The sequence below is a fragment of the Coloeus monedula genome (assembly GCF_965178545.1).
Source record: "Coloeus monedula genome assembly, chromosome: 15".
Lineage (NCBI taxonomy): Eukaryota > Metazoa > Chordata > Aves > Passeriformes > Corvidae > Coloeus > Coloeus monedula.
This window is the reverse complement of record NC_138795.1, coordinates 1,749,478-1,767,734: the sequence shown is the minus strand read 5'-3', so window position 1 is coordinate 1,767,734 and position 18,257 is coordinate 1,749,478. Positions and strand designations below refer to the sequence as shown.

Sequence of the window (18,257 nt, the reverse complement as noted above, 5' to 3'; positions counted from 1 at the left end):
CAGATCCTTCTTGGACAGAGTACAGGGCAGCCTTGATCCACATCACCATTCCAGGAGTGCACAGTGTCTTATGATCCTGAAGAAATGGTTTTCAAAAGGAAAGAAAGATCTTTTCCAACAGTAGAAAAAGATGAACTGTGAGCAGGAACTCTGCTCCATGCATGAAAACTGTGTAAAAAGCAACCATACAAACAACATTTACACAATAGGCATCTGGCAGCATTTTCAGACATTTTTTTTAATTTATTCTGACATGCTATAAAGGAATAAATTACACTGTTAAAGAATTACCAGCAATAAAAGTATTTCTTTCTTTCAGCTGGGCTAGAATAGGAGTGAGAAGGAAGACAGCCTGGGGCAGTAACCAATGTGAACTCTGCATGGTGCGAGGCTGCCCCCAAGAACAAGAGGAAATCTGGTCATATCCACTTCACAAGAACTTGAAAGAAAATGCCTTGGTTTAAAACCATCCAAATTTTTTTTCAAACCATTCCAATTTTTTCTCCAAATCAGCAATCACAAGTCAGTCCAGCCGAGGCAGGACATGGCAATGCTCAGAGGCTGCCAATCCCGGGTTTGCAAAAGATGCCATTTCATTTTAAAAAATTCCAATCTTATTATAGAGGGCTGGTCTCAAACAACAGGTTATAAAAATGCAAGACTGCCCCTTCCCCCTCAAGGAAAAAATACAAAATTTATTTAAAAACAAAATGAGGAAGAGTTACAACACTAAATCTAAAATGATTTAGAAAGAAATATGACTTCTTTTGCTTAACAAATGGCCTTAAAACTTGGTTTAAAAACAGGGTAATGTAAATTTCTTAAACTGAATTAACAAGGCAAATTAAAAAAATCTCATTTCCTTACAGAAACAGTTTTTAGTTTTTAATGAACTTGTAAACAAAAAAGCTCCCGCTTCAAAATAAAAACAAAATCCCAGATCATATAGATGTTTACAGTGATTACATTTATCTAAGCAACTTACATACAGGTTCAGTTGTAAGATGTTAACTAAATTTCGTGACAAATATGCTGTTTTTCCTTTTATACCAAGAACATTATAGAGTTAATGCAGAGTCCTAAAGATTATCTAGTAGTCGCTAAGTTTCTCTTAAGTCTTCACTTTAGATGCTGTTATTTCTAGCACAGGTAAGCAGGCAGAGTCTTTCATATGCTTAAAAACTGGAATCTTTGGTTACTACCATGTCAGCTGGCTTGGTATGTTGCACATAGAAGCCAACAACTTTAAGAATGTTTTAAGTGTACAACTTTCAAAACCCAGGGAGGAATAACCAGAAAAGAGTGCACAATTGTGAGCATTTACAATTATCACAACTGTTGCCGAAGACTGTTCATGCCATTCTTCCAAAACAATGAGATCTCATAAGCAGTGTAGTTCAAAGTAAAAAGGTAACAAAAATTGGCATATGCACAATTTTCTCCACTTGTGTGTCAACCATTAGTTAACTTTTCCACTTGAAAAAAATGCAATAGAAAACTGGACACCATGTTTCACTATCTCAGTAATATTCACAATTACAGCTGCTACAACTCCAAGTGCAGCATCACTGACACTGCCCAGAGCCAGTTTATACTGATATTAAGTTCTTTACACCAAGGAAATGGTTGCCCACAGCCACTGGCAAGTGTATGAACTAAAATTTCTAGGATTTGGGGAGTGACAAGTCCTGCTCCGATCTGCTCTGCTTTGTCCCATCCTCGTCATGCTCAGAAACCTGCAAGATAAACACAAGGGCAACTTACTGATACGGGATGGAAACGAGCAACAGCCTTCACAGGAGGAGAATTAAACAGAAGTTATGGTCATTCAAAGGGGAAAATGCTGCTCCATCTGGGAATTGCAGAGCTCCTGGTGTCCATTTCCAAAGGCAACCAGCATCTGCCACAACTCTGGAGCTCACACACCTCTTACTCCCACCTACTGCTGCACTGGAAAACAGCCTTAATGCACCAGCTGGATCCACATTCCTCCAGCAGGAATTCAGCCCAACAGTTTGAAAACAAGCTGTGTTATTGCCACTAGGAAACAGGATGTAATTTCATAGGATTGTTTTCTACTTGTCTGCAGTGGCTCATGTTTATATCCCTGAATGTCAGGCTGTCATCTGACTGCAGGGTGCTCTCCAGAGACGCAGCACAGCAGTGTCACACGGACACAGGGAAGGCAGGGAAGAACTCACCTTACAGTAACTGCTGGCACTACAAACCCACAGCAGCACGCTCTGGGCAGCCACAACACACGGCAGAAGCTGTGACGGTGACTTGGGAAGCAGCACACCTCTGTCTTTGCAAGGACAGTGCTGACTCACATGACAGGGGAGGTGGTGCACACACAGCAGTTCTTTTAATGTTCAGTATTCCAAATGACATTGAGGGATAGGCAAAGGACAGGAATATACACAAATCTCCCAGAACCAGTTACTGCAGCTAAGCCAGCCCTCCCTCCTGCTCCTTTCTGGTGACTCAGGTGGCAGGGCTGTGCTGTACAGAGCTAACAGGAGCCTCGAGCAAAGGTGGCTTTGCCAAGCGAGTTTCCGCTCGGGATGCCCTCCAGCCACGATGGTTCTGGCCATGGGTAGATTCAGCAGAGCAACAGCCCCGAGTTTTTGCAACAGAAATCTCTTCTCAGTGAAATACAGACAGAGCTGACCTCAGCTATAGCTTGTGCTGTCATCCAGAGAGAAGCAAGTGCAAACAAGTCTTACTGGTCTGACATTCTGTCCAAAATGTATCTGGAGAGCACCCAGAAAATGGCTTTAACTCTTCCAGAACTGGCTCCAGGTAATTTCAAAGAGGTTCAATAACTTGGTTCAAACCCAGTCTTAAAGCACTGAAGGACAATTCTCTTTATCCAGCACTGGTCGCATTAAAAAAATCCTGCACCAGAATCAAGACAGCCATAGCACTGGAGTGCAAATTCCCACAGAAAGCCCTGTGATTCCTGAGTTCCCTAATCCTTACTTGATGCACACAACACAAAGTTATGCTGTTTTTCCATTTAGTGTGTTCAGCAGAGAACACTGATTCATCATTTGAACCACTTTCTCCATCAAAGCAGCCAAACAGAGTCAACAAAGGAGAGTGTGGAAAGAAATAGATAACTCATTGCTTCAGAAGTCTGAATATTTCACAAGAAATGGGAGCCTGAACCTGAGGGCAAAGGACATCCTAACAAATGATCTGCTGCTATGAGAACTCCTCAAACCCAAGGTAAAACGGGCAGGAGAATGTCCAGCTATGGCTACAGAGAGAACAGGGAACTGGATTCAACTCAAAATGTCCCTTGGAAGTCCTGTTAAGACACAGCCCAACCACAGCTGTCAAATGAGATGGAGATACTCAGAGCACACAGAGCACTGCTGGCATGAGGAACGTGCTGCAGAGTTCACTCTTCCCCAGATCTTCACTCCATACAGGGCCAAACCATCACTCCTTGTCCCTCTGAGGTGTTACCCAAACCTCTGAAAACCTCTCTGCTACGTGAGGGACCCTCAAATTGCTTTATTATAACCATGGCTGCAGATCTGATTGACAGGGGAGCAGCAACTGTAGTGTCACTCCCTAAAACCCTCCTCAACTGGAAAGGCTCAAACTTTGTGTATTCTCCAGTTCTCCAGACAAGCAGTGAGAAGTATTCTGTTGTCAATAATTCTAATTCTCAAGCAGAGAAGTCTCAGTCTGTTCTGAGCAATCCTGCCACCACCACAGGCATCCAGCAAATATTAATGGACTTGCTGACAGCCTTGCAGAATCTCCACTGCCAGGAATTAAAAACACCTCTCCCAAACTGAGCTGGTAGACTTTATCCTGCAGATTGACTGCTTGAGTCACTTTTATGACTGAGGGAATCTGAGTGTAAGCACAGTTACAAATCACACCTGAACAACTGCTGCACTGGCAAAAGAGAGCGAGCCCAACTTCCCAGAGTCAGCAGAGCTCTGTCTGTTGGAACAGTTCACCTCTCCCAAGTTCCAAACCAGCTGAGCTGGCTGTTACAAAAGACACTGCACAGAGTTCCAGAGAGGGGCAGGGGAAAAAAATTGAAGAGAAAAAAAGGCCATGGACACAGAACAGGTTATTCTGGAACCAAGCAGAATATTTAGCCTGGATAAACCCTAGGATTCAGTGTTAGGATTGAACATGGATCTGTGTTAAGGAAGTCAGGAATATCTGTAAATGAGCACACTGGATAAACAATCTGAGTCTGTACTTCTCAGGACCACCCTGCCCAGATGCACATCTTCAACAGGACTTTATGAACAACTGCACCTGTACATTGCAATTTGCAGACTCTTGTTGAATGGATATGGTTACCAGAGGGGTAACATTGATACCCTGAAGCCTTTTAAGCCACTTCCACATAGGCTTTGCTACAGCAACTACAGAAGAATTTAACTGAAGTCCAGAAAAAAACCCAGGTATTTCATCCTCTCCAATGTGACAGAGCATCCAGGCCATACAGTCTCCTCCTTCAGCTTAGCTGGGTTCAAAAAAGTCTTCATTACTAGGCAAAATTCCCCACAAAAAGACATGTAAGATTTTAGGAATCTGGAAATCTTTACTTTGATGAAGAGATGAATCCTCTGAAGTCTTCTGATGCTTACCAAGCACAGCTTTAATGCTTGATGGATCCAAAGGACACAAGCCTTTCTTGGTGATGGGGAGGGAAGAGGAGTCATTCCTCAAAAAACCCCCATGAAATTGTGCTAAAACATCAGGAATTTCAGCTCAGCTATAGCAGTGGGTCTCTACCAAAGGACAGGTGATCAGCAGGGATTTCCATCAGTGAACAGAAATGGTCCAAGGCTCCCTGGCAAAGCTTCCCTGCTTCTCGTGCTTGTCAGGGAGCTCAGCTCTGCTCTCTGGCACTGAAGCATCACCTCAAGGTGCAGGCAGATAATCATTTAAACGACCTTTTCTTTCTTTACACACAGCACTTGGTCAGAGACTGTCTGAGCCAGGACAGCAGCACATTAAACCTCAGAACACTTCAGCAAAACTGCTTCACCAGCTCACAACCTGATTTTCAGGGCAGGTTCCACTTACAGATCATCACCTCCTGCAAGCCCTTCACTTTGAGCATGAGCTGTTGTGAGGAATGTGCACTTTTGCTCAAATTATCTTCTCCTGCTCCAACAGCCAACCTCCCCACACTCCAAACTGGGCTGGGTTCTGAACTGCAATCAGAGTTTCCTCTCTATTTCAGGAAGCAATCCAAGCCCAGGTGCTTAATCACCCAGTCTGCTACTGGTGTTACAGCTGAAGGAACTGGTTTCCAGCCTCTGTCAGATCCAGCCACACAAGCTGCACTCTTTATGCCAAAAATCTGACACTGAATGGCATTTGTGAAATTTATTTTTTTTTTCAAGAACCACTTCAATCTTGGGAAAAGCAGCAGGTATTTTACTACTTCATTTGTTCTGGATGAAATGTGTTTTTTGATAGCAATTCTGACTGAAGACACCTGGTAAGGTTTGAATGCTGCCACAATATGTGAAGAACAATGTCTGACAAGTTTATTGGAAACACTTCTGCATTTCTTCGATTTCCAGGATTGTCATGTTAGCCAAGTATACCATTTCATACATATAAAAATGATAGACAAGAGGTACTGAAGAGCAGCAGTGCCTCAGTACAGAATTTAAACCTTGCTTCTCTATTCTCAGTCACACAATCTCATTAGTTTCAATTTTATCCACAGCTCAGCTTGAGGAATTGGTTTCATGGCAAGACTGGCTCTCAAATGCACAGATGTGGCAGTTTCATCCTAGGGACTTACCAGACTCAAACCAGGACATTTACATCAAAAAAAAAAAAAAAAAAAAAAAAAAAAAGTATTTTAAAAGCTCCTGGACCATGTGAAAAAAAAAAAAATTATGTGTCTTTTCAGAACTCAGTTTTCAGTTAATTACACAATTATATTTGAACATGTCACAACATTTCCCTTTGAAACCATAACCTAGAAACATCAAAAAAATCATCAGGAAACCTGAAGCCCCACCCCCGAGCACCCAGATACTTCAGAAAATTGTGACTTGGCAATCCACAGCAGTTTGGGGTTACTGCTTGATTTAGGCAAGGCATTTTGAGCTCACTGGTCCCTTCCTTGAACTGTGGACCAAATGTCTCAATGTAAACCCACTGGAGGAAGCCAGAGCATTCACAATTTTCTCTTCCCAGTGTTTGAGGCATACAGAACAGAACAGAAGCAAACCCACGGCACTGTACCAGCTGCCACAGAGCAGAACCCAAAGTCTCTAGATCCTTGCCTAGTCAATGAGAATTATCCCTTAAGAAGTGTTAGGTCTAGGATTTTGGATTGCATTATATATTTATACATATATAAGGATATATATATGTATATATATAAATCAAAATGAATAAAAATGTCACATTCCCAACACCAAGTCAGTTTCTTGTTTTTGGAAAGTGGTTAATGCGGGAGCAAAAGATGCAGTGGTTAAAAATGACCCAACATCCCCAGAAGAAATGATATGAATAACAAGGACATTTTGGAATAAAGTTAGTAGTCAAATTCTCCAAGGACGTCTTTTGGTTTTGCTTTTGAATTTAAGAGCCAAATGTAGTTTTTAAACCACCTCCTTGATCTAACACTTGGAATTGCCGCCGTTGTCCAAATTCGTGGAATTTTTGTTTTTCCTGTAACGTCACTTGGTTCTTGGCTACTAACCTTTCATGTTACTCTTGGATTTGTCAGTTTGCTTGCCTGTGGGGGTTTGGGCCTGCTGCCCCTGCCCACTGGAAGAGGCTGCCTGCTGTGCTGCTTTCTGCTTTAACATTGTCCAGTCAAACGTGTAGTCATACTGGTGGTTCAAGGTCCTGCAAAAGAGGGAAATATTCTGCTGTAACACATCAGAGCTGACACCAAGCCCTGTCTGAAATCCCAGAACCAGGGGATAGCTCCTTCTGTAAGCTGCTTTAGAGATTATGAATGGTATAGAAATGCTAAGTATTACTAACTGCAAGGGATTCTTGCAGCAAGCCCAAATACCAGCCAGCAGCATTTACTCACTGCTTACACAAAGGTCTGCACTTGTGGAAGCAGCACTTCCTCCCAGCCCAGCTCGCCCACTGTCTGCACTGAGCTTCTGAGCTTTTTTTTTAACACAGATATAATTTCAAGGAGAGACTGCAGTATTGTACATCATTGAATAGGAATTCTTTGGATTCCAGAAACCTGGGGGGAGACTCGAGAGATCAGAACCAGCCCTTCTTTTGACAGGTGCTGTTCGCTGCACAAGGTGGAATTTATGTTCCAGTTGCTCTAACAAGCTCAATGAAGCAGCACTATTCTCCTCCACTGAAATTTCTCTCCTGGGAACCACTGCTGGGCCCATCACCAATTCCCAAACATAAAAAGCTTCAAAGACTTCTACCAAGGGGTCAATTTCTTAAGGTACTTGCAACAGAACCTGAAGCATGGGCTCAACCCTGTGGTCACATCACACAGTGCAAAAACAAGAGCATCCTTCCCCTTTATGTTTAACATTGAACAGTAATTTTCAGGTCCTTTAACAGCTTTTGAAGCTCTGAAATGAAAGGAAGTCCCAGAAGAACTCCCTACACCACACACATAGGAGCTGCTCTCCGCAGTGCCAGTCCCACAGAGCAGTTCCCAACTGGATCCCCGAGAAGTTTCTGTACTTTTCCACTTGGAGACTGACCTGAAAAGAATACGGAATAATTGCCTCAGATACATGTAATCTGGTGCCTCTTCAAAGCGCAGGCCACGACAGTAGTTCAGATACATGGCAAATTCTGCAGGGAACCCCTGTAAATCAACAGTGTTAATCAAGCCATGGCTTGCAGCAAAACCTTCTAATAAAGGCAAAAACATGTACACCTGTCTGTAACAGCAGAGACAAACTGCTTGAAGATTTGTAAATTAATTCCACTTTGCCCCTAGTTGTTAATTTATTCTGTATTTCAGCATGTGGATTTAATCAGGTACACATTCCTTCCCCAGAGTTGTTACCTCATGTATGGTTTGCAATCGTAAGCTCTCTGCTACCAGAACCTTCAACATATAACTTACTTATAAAGTACCTCTTTCATCCTAATTAAACCTTCTTCTTATTCACTAAGTCTCTAAAATAAGTGGTTAATTGTCTACTAAGAGATCCACTCTTGTTTCCTTGATAATCTACTTGAACATAGTAGACACAAGGTCAGTTAACAAGGTCAGTATTAAGTGTGAAAAATAAGAAAACCTCCTTCAAAGATTTGCTGCTTTACGTTTTTAAACATTTAATGCTGTATTAAAGCCTACCTGTAATAGGTAACAGCACACAGAACAGTGCTGTAAAAAAATCACAGGGTGTAACATCCCTGCAAGTGTTCAAGGCCACACTGGATGGAGCTCTGAGCAACCTGGACTAGTGGAAGGTGTCCCTGTCCACAGCAGGGGGTTGCAACTGGGTGATTTTTAAGGTCCCTTCCAACCCAAACCATTCCCTGATTCTCTGAACAGTTCAACAGTTTGGGAGATGCTGTAGGACTCTGGTGATAGAGATGTGCAGGACTAGAGAGAGCAATCCTTGGTGCTGCTGTCTGAGGTGCAAAAACCCCCCTGTGTTCTCCAGAATCTTAGTTAAGAAGCACATGGCTGCCACAGTGCAAGAAAATCCTGAAAACTCTAAGGAAAACTTTGGAAAAACAAAGATCATTTGCATCCAACTCCACTACAGCCAGGACTTGAGTTAGGGCAGACAATATGAACCCTCTGGAAGAGGCAGAAGGTGGATGTGGGCAAGCCAGACAGCTCCACCTTGGTTAATTATTTACTTCTGATGTAAAACTTGCACTGTAGAAGTTGAAGAACTGAACAAGCCTCACCTAAGAGGGCTCTGAGCTTGCACAGCCAACAGTCAGCAAGACCTGAATGATGGTGGCACGACCTTTGCCAAGGAACAGCAGCAAATGCTGTCCTGTTACACACATTCCCAGTCTTGCTGGGTGGCCAAACACAAGGCACTCAGTGCCTGCCAAAGCAGTATTATTCAGCAGCAACTGCCATGTGAGGCTATTTAATATATTGGCTCTGATTTAAAAAAAAAACAAACAAAAACAAACCAATAAAACAAACAAGACAATTTCCATTTCACAGTATGACATCATTTGGAAACTCTTACCTTACACAAAACCTCAACAGGAGTGGACATTTTCTTTTCACTAATCTTTTCATACTTTTGCTTCTTTGTTGCAGCCTGTGGAACATGTAGGTCACAATATAAGAGATATTGTGCAACACTGGATTAACAAGGACAGCAGCAAAGAAAAAAAAAAATGACAAAAATCCTTTGGTCAACCGTAAGTATTTTACGTGAAATCTCCAAGTCCCACACACTTATTGCAAAGAGAATGAAGGTCAATCTGGTATTAAGATTTGGACACAGTTTAATACCATTTGTCGCAGTCTAATGCTTCCATCACATGGCACAACTCATGTAGTTCTAGCTGCTGCCTTTGTCCATTAACCACACCAGACTTGCAGCTACATTTGCCAAAGCTGTATTAATTCCCACTCAGTGCCTCATTCAGGGCTGCCTGGTGGTTCAGCACCCTTTGCATTCATTTGCAGCTGAAGAGTTCCAGTGTCCCACAAGCTGCTGCCTTTTTAGCAACTGTGCAGCTGCAATACCAGTGGAATTACACAGCTCTCACACGGAGGAAGAAAAACAATTAAAACATGAAAATCAATCACTGGAGTCTATATAAGTGAAATAAGAAATGTCTGCCACGTTTGTAGCTGGCTCCCATACATGGAAATCCTGAACAAGCCTGTTGCAGTTAATAATCATTCAGTTGTGCCATAACCTAGACTGAAGATACCACTGAGGCTGAACTTGCCAGGCAAGAGATTATTTCCATGCTCTCTCTAGCAATTCAAAAAACCACTAACAATGTTATTTTCTATTTCCCAAAGGGGCCTCAGCCTGCAACAGGACAATAACTGGCAAAGATGATGTCAGCTATTGTTTAGCATAAATTTTAAGACGGTCCAACAATGCACATTTTGCCTGCTGCGTAAGAGGCAGAATCCACAGTCTATAAATATCAAGCTTTGCGAAAAGCTGCTTTGTACAACTGAGGCTAAACATTATATAAACCCACCTAGCAGGCAGAAGCATGATAACCAAACATGAAAAAAACCATTAAAAGGGTGGGGGAGGAGGGAAAAAAGCACCATAACCTACCTTTAATCCTTGCCAAGGCAGACTGGTTCTGTTAAAGTACATCAATACATAGCCTAGAGACTCCATGTCATCCCGACGACTGCAGGAAGAAAAACACAAGGAATTACAAATTCTGGCATTCCTTACTTTATTCCATAGTGCAAGCATTCAAAAATTTAAATTAAAAAAATAATTAAGGAATAAACCCTAAAATAGGAAGAGGTCCTATTCATTTTTTAAGCAAATATACTCTGTAGGTATTGTGTGTTCTAAGTTTCCATCTGCAGTTTGATTTGGGAAACAAAACTTTGGAAAATGAAAAAAAAGAAAAAGAAACACAAAATGTCTTTTCTGCCTTCCTAAGTATCTTGTGTAGAAACTAAAGATTTTCCTGTAGGAACCATGGAATGCATTGTAAGAGAGAACGAGGTTAATGAGGTCAATAAGGCTGTTAACATCATGTAAGTAAAATTTTTCCCTGAACCTTGGCTCAGTCTGGGATCAATCCTGACCATCTGGCCCCTAAAGGCCATTGCTCCTTTCTTCCTTCCCCTTCTGGCAAAAACCCCTGAGCTGTCTCTGATTTTAAAAGACAGCAATATTTATAAAAGTGCATTCATCAGTCTGAGAGGTGCTGCTGCCTTCTTCCCACAAGTCTGTTCCAAGGCAGCTGGAGAACTCCAAAGTGATCCAGCCACGGACTTCACCAAGAACTTGCACAGAAACTCTCACGCAAAAGGCTTCAAATGTTTTCTGCCCTGCACATGTTCCACATCCCCACTCTGGCCACATGAACACCACTGTACTTTGCTCACAGCTTTCCTGAGTACCAAGATCAGCACAGTTCACTGCAGTGGGAAACACACTCCAGGATTTTTTTTCCTCTTGGCAAAGTTGCCTCTTCCCAGCTGTGGTAAAATCAGATTTTTTTCCTCTGACTGCCCCCGTGCAGCTGACATCTATTTAATACGAGGCAGAAAAAGAACTTATTTTTCTCCTCCCTGCTCCCTTATGGGGAAAACATGGTGGGTTTTGCTGCTGCTTTGCCACCCAGAAAAGGATTTAAAGGCTGGCAGGACAGAGTCTACACCTACTACCCCAACAAGGGATCAAAAGGCTGAAAGTGGTATTGCAAACAGGATCACACACAAAGGTGAGGGTAAAACAGCTCCCTAGAAGTGGGAACAGGCTGTAACCTGATCTATCTGCAGATCTTGGTACAAGAAGAAAGAAGTTGGTGATTTTTGTGCTATAGCCAAGCCAACATAACCAGAACAGCCTGGCACCCCCTCAGCTCAGGGGCCAGCTCTTTTTTTGTTTCCCTTTGGGGAACAAACAAAAAGCTGTCCCAGGAGAAAATCAGCTTGGCTCCCTAAAGCTTTTAGCACAAGGCCAGAAAAGCACTGCCGTGCCCAGGGAAGAGAGGATTGGCTCCCTCCCTCCCCTCAGCAGCACTACCTCTGAGATCATCTCAGCTGCAACACGAAACCACAGACAAAGGGATGAAAAATGATACTGAGCTCACAAATTCCAGCCTGCAAAACTTGCTAATTCTATTAGAACGGCAGATTTTAATCACCAACGGCATTCAGTGAACCTGTATAGGGCCATGACATAAAATTATGTTTTCTGAGAAGACAATGATAAATTCAGAAGCAATAAAGGGATTAAGAGTTTGCATCCCCCATCCAGCTCATTGTTTTAATGTTTAATGTCCTAATCTTGTAGTAGGAAACATTTAGTTCTGTAAATCTGTAACAGGTACATTACGTTTGAGAATATGTTGATAAAAGTAGTTTTCAGGATTTGGAAAACAGGACTCTCCATTATTAAAATAAATAACATTGCAAACAGCTCCTTGAGCACGGCTGTCATTACCTACAGGAAAACATGCTCTGTAACAGTTAACAGGACTAGATAGAGGTTGAAATATTCTGCCATAAGCTCCAGAACTGGTTTCTCTTGGTTACAGGAGTGCATTACTTCTTTGCCTCACTGCTGGCCTGACCTAGACAGTTTAGCAGCTCTTAGCAAGCACCAACCTACATTTCTAATTATATCAGAATTCCCATTACCAGCAGATATGGCATAAAATCCAACTAAATTCAATTTATGCTGTCCACCTAAATTCAAAAGCAACATCCTTTGCAGATCCCTCCTTCACTCTCAGGTGCAAGTACAGATATTCCCTAACCAGAACTGCTTGGAATCTATGAAATGCATTTATTTCAGAAGTGACACCTATCATTTACCTCCCTGAGCCACGTGCCAAGCTGACTTAAATAACGACTCTGACAGGCAATAAAATACCCTTAAAGAACCTTAAGGAAATTAAAGTAAAAAAGGCAACATGGAGCATTTTAAAGCACCATTTGGGGGTTACATGTTCTGTTGAAGCTGACCACTAGAAATTCTGTCATTCTCATCTTGATTCAAAGGTCAGAGCCACAGACATTCCTGGAAGCTTTAACTATCCAAGAGAGGTGAAGCCACACTCTTGCAGTTATCCATTACAATATTTAGGCACAGGTGTAAGGAAGAGAAGAGAGGCATTCCTTGATATCCCAAGAGTACCTAACACTTCCAAACAACCTCAAGTGCTCTCTCCACTGGACCAATGCTAGGATTCTGTAGGAACAAAATGCCTTTGATCCAGATGATAAAAATGTGTTTGTTGATTAAGCAAAGCTCAAATGTATACATATATCCACACATGTGTACATACCTACAGACATGACTACACCAGAAACTAAAATACAGTGTGAGTGATGATACTTTAAGTCTTGCTTGCAGGCAAAAGGAGAAATAATAGTTTACTAACTTGAAGAGAGTGAGAAAACAGGACAGACACCAGCTTTAGAACTGCTTACAGAAAGGCCTCTCAAGCCAGTCAGCAGTGATGCCAACAGGTACCAACACATCAGCAAAGTGCACCATTTTATGTGTGAAGGGCCTCTGACAGACCCACATCAAAGTATGGCTTAGCCTTTAAAAAGCCAAAATAATATGCAGAACATCCACCTGATGTCTGCAAGATACACAGTCTCTTCGAGAAGCAAATTAGGTGCTTGGATTTTTCCCCCTATCCTTGCACAGGCAGCCCAAAGGAAGAATACTTGCAAAGAGATGGATACACTTTTCATGTAAAATGAGTTCAGACTCTTCAGAAGTTTACAAAGATCACGCTGCACCTTCCAGAATGTTGCACTCACCTCTGCTCAATGCCAAGATGTGCATTGATGCTGGCATACCGAGCTGTGCCAGTGAGATTTTTGTCTTCTCTGTATGGTATGTGTTGCCTTGTCCTGTTGTCCCGGTACTTTTTGGCCAAACCAAAGTCAATAAGGAATAACTTCAAGAAAAATGAAAATAGGTTAGATTCCTATACAATTCCCAAAATTCCCAACTTCTTTCACTAGGCATTAGCTATGTTTTAAGACACCCAGACAATGTAACAGCCTACAGTTAAAAGAAGCAAAGTAACAGTGCGGAGGCGCAACCAGCTTTAACTAGTCAGTTAAAAACTTAATGGTGAATTAGTTCAAGCCTTTCCTCAATCCCCTGGAATAAGATTAGATGGTGCTACTCAGCATCTGTAGCTTAGTTCTATGCTATTTTCTATCACTATTGTAGACTGATGACTGCAGTGCACAGCTGAGGGAGGAAGATGTGCGAAAGTACATCCCAAACCCCACTGGCACCGGAGCAGGTCACACACACGGAGTTAATGGCAGCTTAATACACACGAGGCACATCCTGCAACCTCCTGTCTCAAAGAACAGTGGCCATTCTGCAGAGCACAAGGCCAAAACCTTCCCCAGTAAACAAGACAGCTTGCTCCTGGCTCATTTTAAGGCTCCCAGAACACTGTCACAGCAGCAGGACAAACTCGCTGGTTTTAACACAGCCAGGAAGCTGAAGCCAAGGAACAGGATCCAATTTGGGTTTCTAATAACCAAGCTTGCCCAATGATTTGGTATTTAGCAACCTGAGTGTGTGGTAATTAGTGTGTGGTAATCACTGTGCTGCCAGCCAGCCCACCTACAAAGGGTAATCCAGGCTGTACCTTCTTGGACAAGATTTCAGGACTAGGCAAAAAAAGCTGAGGCAGAAAGAAGTACATAAGGAACCTTTCAAATTCTAGCATTCAGACTTCAAGCTACAAATCCTGATTCCAACACTGGATTAATGCTACAGGATCAAGGACTGCAATCTCTACAGACTGATCAGTGCTGCAAAAGTAACTTGGGTGGGGGAAGAACGTGATGGAAAGAAGATATTGAAAGTTTGATCAAGGCTCACTAAAAACCAACTTAGTATCACCTTAAAGCTGATTGCAGAACTGAAGATACATCTTTAAAAGCAAACTGGAGACTGAAATGCATCCAAGGCTGAAAGGAGGGGTCACTGGCACACTGAAAGTGCTGTGAATGAGGAAGTTCAACTCAACGTGAAGTATCCAAGATACTGAAAGTTTCTGAAGCGCACAGTAGCTATGGTTTAGAGTTCTGGTGCAAGAAGATTTATCAACTACAGTAGCCTAGACAGGAAAAAGCAAAGCTAGAAACCTCTTGATGTCAGAGCAGAAAACGTGGGGTTGAAGTCTTGCCATGATTTATATGCAAACACAAGGCACTGCAGTTCCACATTTGTTGTTCCAGTGAAAGTCACCCTGAAAGCCCAGAATGCTTGGAGCAAGGGGACATAAATCCAACTACAGTGCTCAGACAGCTCAGCAAGGTGTGGGTCTGGGCTCTGCTGCACCCACTACAGGCAGCCACTCAGGGAGCATTGCTATGTTCCCTGGCTACCAGGAAATCATCTGGTATGCCGGAAATATTTGATATTGAACCCCAAAGCAGACAGTAGAAAGTTTTACACAATTCCTATGCTGCAACTTTCCTAGAAGCAAAGCATGAGCTCAAATGCAATCCCTCATTTTCTGCTTTGGTCCACAACACAGACCTGTAACTGGATATTATTTTCCAGCACCAGCTTCCCTGGGGAAGTTTACTCTGTTCCCTAGCTTAGGATCAGTCTGTATTTCCCTGTGGATGGGTGGAAGGCAAAGGAGTGAGTCCCTCCTGGAAAGAATTAAGCTGGGAGACACAGCCCAACTTGGATGAGCACAGAACGTCCCAATGCCAGCCCTCAGGAACACATTCCCAGATAACCTCACACCACCTTCATTCTGTTTGTTGCACTATCAGCAGGAAACTGGAGAAATAGGGCACGATTTTTGCCAAGAGCAACTAGAGAAGTAGATCAAAGTCTGTGCCTTTGATAAGAAAGTTTCAGAAGCAGACAACAGAAGCCTGTCAGCTTGTGTACAGCAGGAATCCGCCTGGGATTTAATCCATGGAGACTACTGTGGAAAGCTGTGGACCAATGGCCAAGCTCCTGAGCAGTGATTCATATTCAGCAATTTCCAGCTGTCCTGCTACCAACTGGCAACTGTCTTCCTCTCTCTGCAATTCATCTTCTCTTCAAGAGTCAGAAATACATTATACACTACAAGATAAGCTCCTGCTTCTCCAAGACACAGCTTGTTGGAGTAATTTCAGTTTTTAAGCACAATGGATGAAAATATTAAGTCTTCATTACACATTTGGGGTGATTTTGAACAAAAACTGCACAGGGAGGAGTCTGGCTGAAGTGATAACAGAACTTCTCCACATGCATCCATAGAAACTGCAGGAACCCTTCAGGAAGGCAAGCAGGAGCCCTGCTATTTCATGTCTATCCTTCACCACATCTTTAGGAGATTGCCTTTTGAGTTGAACGACTGAAAATAAAGCCTGCACCTGAAATCAAGCACGTACATTTAGCCCTATCAAAGTTTAGAAATAATTCCACAATTTAAACAAGCGCCACAGGGAAACATCTTAGTAATGTTACATGTTTGCCAAGTATGTCTGAATAATGCCAACATAAGAGGTGCTTTTGCAAGGTCTACATTCTCCAGAAAAACGAAATAAAAAACAAAAAATAAACCAAACCAAACCAAAAAAAAAAAAAAAAAGAAAACCAAAACAAAAATAAAGCACATGAATTTGGGGTTGAGGTTGGAATAGGAGACAGTTCAGACCTGGTTTAATCCTGAGAAAGATGGGTCCTGAGAAGTACTAACAGTCATGCTTCTTTTCCTCTTCCCCACTGGAGATTCTAAACACTGAACAAACAATAGAGGGTGGCAGTGCATCAAACAGTCTTGCTTACATTGCAACATTGGCCGGCGCAGACAGGCAACACCGAGGCGTTCGAGAAAGAACAGGGTAGCCAAATGCCATCCTTCTTCCACCAAGCACTGTACTTTTCAAAAAAACTGTATGTTTCCATCTTTTTGGAGTATTATTTTTATTATTTATAGTAGTATATCTTTTTTTTTTTTTTTTTTCCAAGGAGAAAATTTGATAGATGGGACAAGGTAAATTTCAACTGTGAGCCGCTCCAAAATGGCACTGCCTTAACCAGGGATAGCAATGGTGACATTTGGCTCTATTAAAAAAGGACATTCAAGTTTTTTGCTTACAAAAGCAGCCTTTGGTTCCACAAACTGCCCTTCCCCCAAAAGACATTTAGAAAAAGTAAATCTTCAGTAAGGAAGAGGTAGAAGGCATTTAGTCACCTTAAAGTTTACTTTCATAAGCATGCAGGGCTTATTTCTAGCACAGCTGGAAATTCATCTTTTAAGGTGGGAGCAAAATTTCTCCCAATCACCAAATTAAAATTTGGAAAAAAAATAAATTTAATTTTATTTTGTTTTAAATATAACTGACAGGAAGCTACTGGAACAAGATTACCATGCTGTTCTAGTCTTTGTGGCTGATTTTCTTTGAACTGTGTAGAGTCATCTCTAAAAACCTCAAAACTACACTTGGTTACAAAAAGAAACGTTAAATACTGTATGGTGGCAAGTGTTTCCTAGACAAAGCACTTGATTCCAAACTAAAGGAACCCGTTCCACATTTTGCTCATGTAGAACTATGAATTTGCACTTGGGTCAGGAACTACTTCCCTAATTTCTAACCCCCTGAAACATAAGTGAAGCCCATGCCCACAGACAGTGTTTTACCACCACATCATTGCATGGCTCCCTAACCAATAGGGAAAAAATCTAATGGTTTGTAGGCAATTTTGTCTTTCATTTCAGCTGATGCAAATCTAATGTGTTCCTCCTCTAAAGTAAGCACAGCAGCAATTTCTAGGCCATTAATCCACACCAAGATGAACTGGAGTGCAGCAATGCCAACCTAGCATGACTGTGCAAAAGTATAGAAAAATGGCCCAAAAAGAACAATTGGAAATCAGAAACTAAAACTAGGAAAAAACCAAAATAAAAGTTTTTCAAGTTCTACTTTGAGTCATGCCAGAAAATTAAGGAGCCTAAAACTGCTCAACACAGCAGAGAAAAATAGAGCTGTACAGAGTGAAAGTATGAAACTTGGGAACAAACAAAGTTTAACAGCAACAGGATTACATAAAGATTGTCTTTCAGCTGGAATTACAAGCTTTTCCAACAATGGTTGTCTCTAAACACTCAGTGCATTGCACCTCTTCAGACAAGAGCTGTTATCTCACATTATCCAAGCTTTCCCCTTCTAACGCTCATGGCCCTGAAGTTGGCATTCATACAGGCAAACAAAGGTAAACATTTTGATTACTGGTAGTGCCTAACCAGATGAGACATCCTGGGATGGCATATAGAGAAGATAAGTGGGAATCTTGCTTCCAATAAACAGCTTGATCACGTACATTTGTCCTGAAGTTAATTTCTAATCAGTAGCATGCTTAATGCATTGCCAATGCTGCCTGTCTGCCCGAGCTCGACATACAAATTGCAGGATTAAGCATATTTCACTCAAGAAAACTAAAAATAAAATGAAAAAGTTGCCTTCTAGGCAGGAAACATGCACTTCTGACTATGTTTACCCATCCCAAAAGGTGTAACAACCTCAGCCCACCCCCCGCCCACCCCCAGCTTTCCCCCCCCCCAAAGTAAACTGAGACAAAATTTTTGTTGTACAACAGGTATTCTAC

The 18,257-nt window shown here is 42.0% G+C and overlaps 1 protein-coding gene across 4 annotated transcripts in view; it reads right to left on the bottom strand.

The window, feature by feature from the left end:
- Positions 1 to 218: 218 nt before the first annotated feature.
- CSNK1A1 (casein kinase 1 alpha 1) overlaps positions 219 to 18,257 on the bottom strand; it is a gene marked incomplete at its 3' end in the record, with an annotated part of 32,586 nt that continues 14,547 nt past the window's right edge. Inside the window, exons 5-11 of one of the 4 annotated variants that reach the window (XM_082291311.1) lie at positions 16,306 to 16,389; positions 13,430 to 13,569; positions 10,239 to 10,317; positions 9,174 to 9,248; positions 7,707 to 7,813; positions 6,713 to 6,861; positions 219 to 1,736 (exon numbers count right to left, since the gene is read on the bottom strand). In XM_082291311.1, the coding sequence (XP_082147437.1) occupies positions 1,729 to 1,736; positions 6,713 to 6,861; positions 7,707 to 7,813; positions 9,174 to 9,248; positions 10,239 to 10,317; positions 13,430 to 13,569; positions 16,306 to 16,389 (642 nt within the window). Of the gene's footprint in view, positions 1,737 to 6,707; positions 6,862 to 7,706; positions 7,814 to 9,173; positions 9,249 to 10,238; positions 10,318 to 13,429; positions 13,570 to 16,305; positions 16,390 to 18,257 lie in introns of those variants that run through there. The other 3 variants (XM_082291313.1, XM_082291314.1, XM_082291312.1) reach the window with 3 other exon arrangements.